This window comes from Gossypium hirsutum, chromosome A11 (assembly GCF_007990345.1).
Source record: "Gossypium hirsutum isolate 1008001.06 chromosome A11, Gossypium_hirsutum_v2.1, whole genome shotgun sequence".
In the NCBI taxonomy this organism is placed as follows: domain Eukaryota; kingdom Viridiplantae; phylum Streptophyta; class Magnoliopsida; order Malvales; family Malvaceae; genus Gossypium; species Gossypium hirsutum.
Window position 1 is genome coordinate 2,288,405 of NC_053434.1, and position 11,676 is coordinate 2,300,080.

At 27.9% G+C, this 11,676-nt stretch overlaps 1 protein-coding gene across 1 annotated transcript; it reads right to left on the reverse strand.

Annotated features, from left to right (window-relative positions):
• Window positions 1–10,195: 10,195 nt before the first annotated feature.
• LOC107923179 (14 kDa proline-rich protein DC2.15) lies at window positions 10,196–11,045 on the reverse strand. Its single transcript, XM_016853397.2, has one exon. It carries the CDS (start codon window positions 10,937–10,939, stop codon window positions 10,529–10,531), a length of 411 nt encoding a protein of 136 aa, XP_016708886.1. The 5' UTR covers window positions 10,940–11,045; the 3' UTR covers window positions 10,196–10,528.
• Between the last annotated feature and the right edge of the window lie 631 nt (window positions 11,046–11,676).

Genomic DNA, 11,676 nt, shown 5'->3' on the forward strand with positions numbered 1-11,676 from the left:
AGTCAAGCACATTAGCACATACACCTAATTTGAGGATATCCATAGGGCTTGTGCAGATGGAGTGGAGGTGAGGTTAGAGCCGGAGGAAGAGCAGGATGGACAAATAGCACTGACTAGGGAAAAGAAGAGAATGATGAGTGCCAAAAAGAGGGTCATGGAAGCTGATCGTTGAAGCCATTTTAAGCTTTTCTCAAAACCCTAGTGGCAATTGCTTTCTTTGCTTTAGAGTTAAAAAGTAGAAGTGTTTGAGGATGGAGAACTTGGAGGGAAGGAAAGGGGTTTTATAATGTTTCCAACAAGGCTAGTGGGTTGTTTTTTAAATGTTAGGTTAATTGATCAAATTATGGAAAAAAATGAATTTAATTTTTTTTCTTACCCAACATTCAACATTTATTGGTAATAACATTATTTTGTGTAATTTAAATTTAGATAAATATTCCCGATATCTATCGGAGCAAACCCAATAACTAATCCTCCACGTTTTGTAGGAGTCCATTAAAGAGTAGATGTTGACCACAAGTTTTAAAGTTGCTCCATACTTAGGGTGAGAATCGAACCTTCAACTATTGGTTAAAATAAGAGAGACCATTTCCATCTCACTTAACTCGTGTGATTATATTTTTCAATATTTTAAACATACATATTTAATTATTTATATTTAGTCATATAATAAATTATTAATATAATTAATATAATTTATCATTTTAAAAAATTATTTAATATTTCAATTTTATTTTAATAATAAATTTTAAAAATAATAATTTTACATAATATTCTTCACATATTATTGAAAATATTCAATATTAATATTTTAATAATGAATATTTATTACAATTATAAATATATTAATAATGAATGTTTTATACTATAAAGGTTAAAATATGCCATAAGTCTATATACTCTTCACAAATTTACAATTTAGTCTCTCTACTTTTTAGATTTGAAAATCAAGTCCAATTGTTGACCTTGTTAAAAAAATTTTTTGCTAATTTTGTTGATGTCACATTTTTAAATAAAAATACTCATTTGGTAGTCATGTAACTAAAAAATAATGTAGTGAACCTGAATTTAATAAAATATTTTTAATATATGCAAGTAAACTATAAATTTATAGATATAAAATAAACTCAATTAAACAATGAAAAAATAAGAAAAATCTCAAATGTACGTTTGTTTCATTGAAAACAGCTTTTATGAAATATTTTTAAGAAATCTGTCAAATAACATAAAATATTTTACATAGATTCATCCAAACACCAGAAAATATTAACTTTTCTAGGGAAGTAAGTCATTTTTCAGAAATTATTTTCCGGAAATCATTTTCAGTAAAACAAACAAACCCTTAATGGAACTCAAAAGAGTTATTGTTTTCCTTAAAAAGCATCTTTAATGGTTTAAACCAGTTTGAGATGTTTTTTGTAGAGAATTATTTGATGGAGAGAGCAAGCGTTGCAAACAAGGGAATAAGGTATACCAAAAAAAGGTGGAGAGGAAGACTGGAGTAGATTTTGTAACACTGAGCGTAGCGACACGTGGTGATTGATAAGTGGAGAAAGGGAAATTTGGCTGATGATAATGCCAAACAAAGAAAATAACTTAGAGAATCTTGAGAGAAAGTTTTAAGAATCAAAATGCCAAAATATCAAAAATCCTTTCACCAGTTGTGAAAAGCTCCTATTTTTAGTGTTTCAAGAATAGGAGTTACAAAGCTAGCAACTAATGAGAATACAAATCGATATTTTTTAGTTACAAAGGCGCTAATGATTCTTTTTATTATGAAAGGATATTGTAGGTGATGGTGAGGGTTACAAAGCTAACAACTGATGAGAATAAAAATTGATATTTTTTAGTTATAAAGGCATTAACGGTTCTTTTTATTATGAAAGGATTTTGTAGATTATGGTGAATAATGAATAAGAATTCACTATATTTCTAAAAAAAGGGAAGAAGCATTCAATGTTACAGTAAAAGGTTATGAGGAAAACCTCTTAACTATCTCCATATCTAATCCACCAAATCAAGCTCTTGGAACATCTCAAATTTGAAGATAACCCAAGAACCCTGCCATATTCTGAGGTCCCTTCCACTTCTTCTACTTTGGAGAAGCGGTACCATGTGAAACACCTTTCATGAAACATCTCTTGAAATGCAAGACAATGGTTGTTCTTGGATGAAAGTTGTTCCTAAATAATGGCTATTTTGACTTGTTTCAAACATGAATTGTTCTCAACATAGTTGTTTTCAATGTAGAGGTTGTTCCAAAAAAAAGTTGTTCTGTGGTAATGATTTTCTTGGTAGAGTTTGTTCTAAATAATAGCTCTTTCAGAAAAACACAATTGTTCTAAATACAATATATTTCAAACAATGGTTGTTCTAAACATAGCTATTCATTAAACGCCATTATTCTAAGCAATAGCTTTTCTGAACTTTAGTTGTACTCAACAAGAGTTGTTCTCAAATAGAAACTACATTGCATGACAGCTATTTTGAACAAAAATCCTGTTCTGAACATAGTTGTTCTCGACATAGCTATTCTCAAACAACGGTTGCTTAGAAGAACAAAGTTTATGAAAATTTATTGTTTTCCTGGAAGAGATAATAAATGAAGTAACGTTGCTATTTGTTCCGAGTTTGGCAACTAAGTATCTACACTTCCTTATCAATATTCTAATATTATTAATAATTACTGCCAAAGGGCCTTTTTTTATTTGATTATAAAATTACATTTTGTAAGTGCAAAATGTTGAAGATCGATGGAGAGTGTCACGAGCAAGCTTTACAACCTACCTTGGGTTCCACGTAAGTAGCCCCATTTCTAATTAAAAATGAGTTCAGCTTTTTATGGTTATCTGATTAGTTATGTTTAAGTCCAATTTGATATTTTGAATATCGGTTAATTATGTTACATTTCGTTATGATAGTTCAAGCCGTCAAGTGCTCAAGCAAATCTCAATTATCGTGTCTCATTTGATATGACCTAAGACACATCATGAACTATCACATTATATCTAAATTAACGTATTTTATCTGAAATGATTCAAGACATATCATAGTGTCATTCTACCTAAGTCTATGGCACTAGGCTACTTTTCCTTGACTTGTTAATAGCAACCTGACATGTGGCACTCTGGAACAAGGGACATGTATATAAAGGCTAAGACCTAAGAACAAGAACAATCAACCCAAACCTCCTCTCTTCCCAACTTATCTCCTGCATCATGTCTCCTTTTCTCTTTCTACTCAACCATCTTATCTAGTGGCTCTCTGCCTTATTATAGACAAGGTGAACTATCCATCTCTACCACCTACTTATCCTTGTATCAACAAACTAAAATAAAAAATTTAAATTAAACTCATAAGTCACTCATATTTATATTATGATACTCAAATTCTATATAATTCAATTTAATAATTTTAACCACTAACACATTGTACCACTTCATGTATTGTTAAGTAAGGAAATCAACTCATTTAGGAGAAAATGAAAAACAACCCTAACCCCATTTTCATTAGCTTTTACATATTGTGATAAATGAGAGTAAGGGTGGAGTTGAAAAATCATTTTAAGAGAATTAAAATTAAATTATAAATAATAAAATATATAGCTCACACTTACACTAATAAGTGTCAATTTTCTCACTATTTTTATGAACTCTTTAGAGTTTTTTCATGTAAAGAAATTTACGAAAGTGGTCTTATAGTTTAAAATTATTTATGAGAGAGAAAACCCATAGTTTAAAGTCATTTATATATAATATGATATACATTATGTAACACCCCGAATTTTGAGGTTAGAAGTTTTGAGTTTTGTGGTTAGGGTCAGTGAGTAGGTTGTGCTATTGTATTTAGTTGCGTGTTTAAGTGATAGAATGAGCTTGCTAGTTTGGTGGTTAGTTGTGTGTTAGTGTAACTTTGGGATGCATGTTTGAATCATTGTGTGTGCATTTTGGAGAAATATTTTTATTTTCGTTAAATAGTAAATTTGTTTTAAGTTTAAAAATAGCTATTTAGTTTTATTTTTATTATTTTTGTTACTGTTTTTTTTTCACGTTCTCCTCTCCCTTTCCTTTGTTGTTTTTATTTTTATTTTTTATTTTTTCTTTTGGAAAACAATTTTGCTTGCGGATTTCGGAGAGCTTCGCTCCTTTGTCGTCAAGTCGGTGTCTGAACATCATTGATCACAAATCAAGTGTGGGTTCAAACTCTTCAATTTCAATTTACTGTCTCGATAGTGTGGAACTTGACATGTTCTAAGTGTTTTGGTGAATGTGGTAAGTTTTGCTGCTAAGTTTCGTAAAACTTGGTTTTCTATAGTGTGTTTCTGATCTATTAGAGTTTAGGGGGCGTTTGGTGTGTGAATTCACAATTTGCAGGATATTTCGAGGTGGTTTCGGGACCACATGGGCGACGATACGGGCGTGTACTGGTTCACACGGCCATGTGAAATTGAGGATTAGGGTTTTTGGACGAAAATTCGTACCACAAGGCTTGGCCACATGACCGTGTGGTTGATTTGGGAATTTTAGAACAGGCTCTAAAAGTATTTTCATAAATTCTGAGTTTATAAATAAACAATTTTGAATTGTGAGTACTATTTAGAATATTGGGGTACGAATTTTTGTAATATCAGGATTTTATAACTAGGAGTTTTTATGTAACTTAAATACAGTCTTGCTTTCCAGTTTGTTGAATTAAAAATAATTTTAGTTCACTTCGGTGATTAATGTAACCTCCAGAATTCGGACTAAACTTCTAAGTCAGGTTCTGGGGCATTACACATTATATGAAAGGGAGAGAAAATAATAGTTAAAGGCAGTTGTATCTGATCATTCTAATATATTATAAGTTTATTTAGGAGTTTGGATGATGTGCTAATGCACTAGAAAGTGGTGATTCCAATAAATACTATGCTTTAAATATTAGATTAGAAAAATTTGTGTATTGTGTTTTAAATGTTAGGTTGAAATTTTTAGGCTAGAACTGAACTAACATAGTTATATGCTTTAAATGCTAGGTTTGAAAATGTTAGGCATCCTATGTTTTAAATGTTAGGTTGAATTATTAGTCTAGAACTAGGGGTAAGTGTTCGATCGAATCGAATAAAAAATTTTCGAGTTAATTGAGTTGACAAATCTTATTTTGTCATCTTAACTCAATTTGAAATTTTCTCGAATCGAGTCAAGTGAGATAAAATTCGAATAGAATCGAATATATTTGTTCGAGTTAAATTAAAAAATGTGAAATTGATATCAATGAAAATTTTAACACGAATATTTTATAGCATCATCAATAATTCAATTTTAACAAAAATTGATAAAGATTCAGTATGATTAAACAATTCAATAATATAAATAGTAAAAAATGTGAAATTTAATTTAATAATATAAATAGTAGACATAAATTTAAAAAAATGGTGTTTGGGAATAAGTAAAAGTTTAGCGGGAAAAACAAAAGGAAAAAAAATTAGAGGATTTTGGGGAGATAAAAGTTTTAGAGAAAAAGCAAAAGGAAAAAAATTTGGGGGGTTTGGGGGAAAGTAAAATTTTTAAGGAGAAAGTAGAAGGGTTTGAGGGGGGTTGGGGGAGGGAAGTAAAAGGGTTTAGTATTTGGTTTATTCGAGTTATTCGAATTCGAAAATTTGACTGAATTCAAACTCGAAATTCAAAAAAAATTGAGTTGATTCGATTAACTTAATTCGAATGATTCAAAATTTATTTTTTTTATTTTTTTGAGTCAAATAGAATTTTACTCACCTTCAGATAGAACTATACTAAAACAATCACCCTAAAATTAGAAATTTATTTGTTACCCTTTAAAATGTATAAAATTATAAATTAATAATAATAAAATTACATTTTGGTCCTTAAAGTGATAAGGTTTTTAAATTATTCTTTTAAAAAAATTATAAAAATATTAATTAATACAATTCACCCTACTATGTTTTAAATGTTAGGCTAGACCTGCTAGGTTAAAACTATACTAAATTTGATTTAGAACTGAAACGATGTGCTAATGCATTAATTAAGTTTGCATCCAATGATCATACATTACAGTTATTACCTTTTACATTGTTCAATAAGGTTTATTACCGTTTTGAAACGGCATTGTTTATTAAGGTTTATTACCCTTTCATAAATGAATATAAAAAAATCAAGAATTCATATATATATATATATGAATTTATTTTTAATAATTTTATTTGTCAAATATTATATATCTTAAATTTTATTTTAAATTATTAAATGATTATATTTTAAAAGATATATACAAAAAACACATGCAACTTAGGGGATTAAAACTAATATATATATATAAAGTAATGTAAGCATAGAGTTATCCAATGACGAGGCTATCCTTTAAGCCCAAAGGCCTACTCGAAATATGGGAGAATTTGTACAAGAAAATAAAACTTAAAAAATGGACTTGGGTACAAGTTTAAACCTATTTTTTATTAAGTCAAACTCTAGATAAAATTTTTTAAGCCCGAACCCAACCTAACCCAAATACTATATGATATATAAATATACTATTTATATTTACAAAATATAAATATATAATTTAACCATAAACCCAAAATTAGCTAAATCCAATTCTCATTCAATAAAACCCAAACCCTAGCTAATTCTAAACCCTACTTTCTACCCAACATAATAGAAATCTATTGTCAATATCATTTTTGCCGTCAAACGTATCTCGTAGAGCTAAGGAAAGAAAATAAAAAAACCAATTTGAACCAATGTATTCTGTTCGGTTCAATTTGGGTTGATATTATCACTCGAATCTTACAAATCGATTTAGATTCCGATTTTTTTCACATGAAATTTATTTTATCCGAATTAAATCGAATGAAAAAAATTATATATAAAATAATAGTCCTAATAGAATAATAAATAGATTAATTAATTTAACCCTATTATTATTAAAACTAGATATGATCATACAAAAAATTAAAGTTACAAAAATATTTCATAAAAAAATTATGACAGTGTACTTCTATATTAGAGTAAGTAAATCATTTCTTAAATATAATAATTATAAGTATAAGAAAATAGTTTATTAAACTTTATAATATTTTATTTATAAAAGAAACAACTATGCACAACTTGTCAATTATATATATTTGATAGTTATAAATTTATAACATATTTATAATGACTTATTTATATCAACTTTAAATGATATATCAACTTAATCATTTAACTTAAAATAAATTTTTAAATCATCCATAAATTAAGAATTATATTAGATTTTTGGTACCAATGTGATATTTCTTTTAGTTTTTTTGACAAATTGACAGCAGTATATATCATTATTGCATATTTTCGATAAATTATCCTCTCTCTTTTTAATTATGATGTTTTTAGTTTTTTTAGTATGATTAACATCTTCCAAAGATGTCAAATTGGAGACAGACAATCAGACAAACAACAAGTGTTTTCTAAATGATGGTTTCGAATATGAAAGAGAATGCTATGGAAGAAAATGTTTTTTATTTAAATGAAATGCAGAGAGCAAAATAATTTTTAATATTTTCTCAAATAAGATTCTCTATTTATACCCTTTTAAAAATTTCTAAAAACAATTTATGTAATTATTACATCAATTCAGATCTGTTTATGGATCGAACCACCCGTTCAAGCTTGAAGGCTTGCCTGAAAGTAGAAGAGTTTAAACAAAAATACAAGGCGGGATTGGATCAAAAATTAAGACCCATTTCAATATGGACAAGATTTTTTAGCCTAAGTTTAGCTCAACCTGAATATATTATGTTATAAAAATAATTATATTAATTATATATGCTAAATAATAATTATATGTATTTATATTTATATTTAATCACTAACCCAATAACAATTAAACTCCTTACTCAAAACCTAAAAAAAACTTACCAAACTAAATAACGTCCCAACCCAAAATATAAAATTTTAAAAATTATATTTAATACAATAAAATATTTATAGTATTTATTTATATTTTTAATATAATAAAATATTTATTATATTTATGGTAGTGTTTATTAATATAAATATTTTTTAATGTGTTAAAAAACTTTTGTTTTAGTGTTTTTTTTATGTATTTAGTGCATTACATTTTTTTAAAAAGTTTATTTTTAAATAAAAATTAATGTAAAAAAAATTAAATATGAGCAACTAGGTCGGACTTGGATAAAAAAGTAAGCTCATTTTTTGGATTAGACTAAAGTCAAATTTAAAAATTTAATCTAAATATCTTATATGAACTCAGCTCAAATCCAATCCGACCCATAAAGTCCCAATAATTATCCATTAATTGTAAAATGACATTATGGAATAACGTTTGCATACCCATACGATTATCCATTTAATATAATTTTAGTATAAAGTTTTCACCTATTAATTGATGAATAATTTGTATGTTAAGTTTATTGTTTTAATGGATAATCAAATTTATGCAATGAAATGGTATAATAAATTACGTTAAATATATTTAATATACTAAATTATATGATTTATTTTATCGCCAAGATATGATTATGTATTAATAAAAAATATTTAATATAATATATTTTCAATGATATTTATAATATAATTTTGAAACAATCTCATCATAGATTCTAATTATTTTTGTTTCTCTTAAGGTAATGCTTAAACTTTAACACACTTGAACCTACGTCCTCCTTTATAAACAATAATACTCGTGCCAATCAAGCTAAAACTCAATCCATAATTTTTTTTAAAAAGATTTTATTTGAACAAATAACTATCTGTTTCTTGCAAATTTGAATCAAATTTGAGTTTTATATATACCTACTTTTTTTATTTTAAAAAATGAATTTCTCAAAATAAAAAAAAAAGATTTAATTTCATAAATACATTTTGACATAAACACTAAACATTATTTTTTATTCATTGTTTTTGTTTAAAAAATTATAAAACATTTACAATTTCCAAGCTAAAAAAAATTATATAACATCTTCAAATAAATACACATAATCAAATTTTCTCTCAAAGTTTGATAAAATTCCATAATACAAACAAAATGTGTTTTCCATTTTCAAACCTTGGAAGAAAAAAGAAAAGAAAAGCAATATCCAGAAAATCCTAATTAAGCAAATATAACAGCTAAGCCTAAGATAATGAAATAATTCCCTCTATATTACATAAATCATGCTATCAAATGAAAATTTCAACTCATTAGCTTACGAGCTTGAAAATATATGAATATGAAGAAATTATATTATAATTACATAAAAATATTTGCTGACTTTTTAAAAAATATATTTTTTTAATATCTAGATCAAGTGTTGGGTGTAGCGGTGAGACACATATTACATTTTTAATAATCAAATACAATTTTAAATAATTAAATCTTAGAGATGACTTTGTTAGGACCACAAATCCTAAACATGTAAAACAAACATGAAATAAATGAAAAAAAATTGATATATTAGATTTTTTTATACAACATAATATCAAACTCATACACCCACCCATTCAAACTACCACATAGGCATGGTCTGTGGATCAATCCCATGACCTTGGGGATATGATGAACACCTTTGATGAATATGTCAAATGTTGAAGTTATGTGGTTTATAATATTATCACTTCTAATATGCCTTATAATATTGCATGTCCACTTGTCATTATAATTTTGAAATTAAAAAAAAAAAGATAGTTTTGAGCACAAGTTTAGGGGTATCATAGAGACTTTTTTATTAAGAGTCGGATTATATTTTGTTTGCTCTACTAAAAAATTAGAAAAATTAGTTCACATATGTTAGATCAAAAAGCAAATAGATCTTTCTGTTAAAAGTTCCATCCATTTTTCTGTTAATAATTGGTCCCTTGTACTTCAACATGATGTAAACGTGACATGTCACATGTCACGTGTCACTGTCTAGTTATTCTGTCAAACATATTAATTTTTAACCCTATAAAATCGATGAAAGTTTTAACAGAATGAATTAATTTACTGTTTAATTAATATAAATAGACTGATTTATCTATTTTTAAATGTAAAAAGAAAGTGGAAGAAATGATTACCATTTTGTGCGCTGAAACATGCTTTTTCCTAATGTCTTTTTTAGTTTCAAATGCTTATATCTTATTCAACAAATTGTGAGTCACGGACTCAAAAAATGTGCTTTCTATTTTGGATTTGAAAATTATAAGAATGATAGAGATATTTTGGCGGATGAAAATAAAATAAAAAATAGAATAATTCTTTCCAACTTTACTTATTTATAGTTACATATAAAATTCATTGCCATAACTAGCTGTAGACATCATATAAAATAATTTGACAAGAAATCAAGAAGAAAGGATTGAATAATACAAGCTTTTTCATGTCCTTTAGAGATACAATAAACACTCAAAGAAAAACACTTTAAGAAAAATATTATTCTGTATCAATTCTCCCAATGAAATTAAAGCAAGAATGATACAAATTAAAACAATGAAGTTATGACATCATAACTTTATAAAAAACCAAACACAAAACACCACAAGGAAGTTGAGAAAGAATGGAGGGAAAAGTGATGACTTAATTAGCATTGGAAGCCAGTTGGAACATTCCTTGAACAAACGTTGAGGAGCAAGCTAAGAGAAACTGGGATGTTAAGGTTGATGCCTAAGATGTTAGCTCTGATAGCAGTACAAAGGCAAGCAGCAGCTTCGAGGTCGACAAGGCCATTGAGAAGGGAACAGCATGGCATCACTGGAGGTGAACCAACGGTGACATTGACTAAGTTAAGCACATTGGCACATACACCTAATTTGAGGGCATCTCTAGGGCACCTGCCTCGTGCGGATGCAGTAGGGGTGGGGGTGTTGGGTTTTGGGTTTGGCCTTGGTTTAGGGGTGGGTGAAGAGCAAGAGCCACAAGCACTGACTAGGGAAAAGAAGAGAATGTTGAGTGCCAAAAAGAAGGCCATGGAAGCTAATTTTTTTGAAGCCATTTTGATCTTCTCTTAAAACCCTAGTGGCTTGCTTTCTTTGCTTAGAGTGTGTTTTGAGGATGGGAACTTGGAGCGAATGGGATGGGGGTTTTATAATGTTTAAAAGAAGGCTAGTGGATTTTTTTTTAATGTTAGGTTAATTGATCAAAATTGTAGAATAAATCAATTTGATTTTTTTTTTCTTTTTTAAGCTGGCTGGTGAAGTTTGGATGTTTGTGATTTGTGAGGTGGCAATTAACACACTACCATGTTACCATTGCTCCTATAGGATCAATAATATGTGGATCTGTCTTAGCCTAACTTTAAATGTATATCCCCATTGTAATGTTCCGAAATATAAGCATAATAGTGACAATTTACAAACCGCTAAGTAGAGACAAAATGGATTACACTCTTTGTCAAACCTTTCATGTTCTTCTTCAGGCATTAGTACCCTCTAAACAGACTTCCTGAACTACATTCACATTAAACTCATAATTTATTCAAAGTTCCCAATATACAAATTAATATTGCTGTAATAAACTTACTATAAGGAGCTAATGGATCCAAAACCGACATTAAAAAATGTTTTCTCCTAATTAGCTCATTTAATCAAACTCGTAATTTAGTCATTTTCCCAATATACATCATTGATGGTACAGGAATTTTGTTCTAAAATAAGGCATGGAATCTGAAGCATAATATGAGAAAGCAAAAGCAAACAGACCAGTTCGAGATGCTTCCATATTAATATTCTG

Coding starts and splice junctions, on each gene's coding strand:
- LOC107923179 (XM_016853397.2), bottom strand. CDS start 10,939: ATGGCTTCAAAAAAATTAGCTTCCATGGCCTTCTTTTTGGCACTCAAC.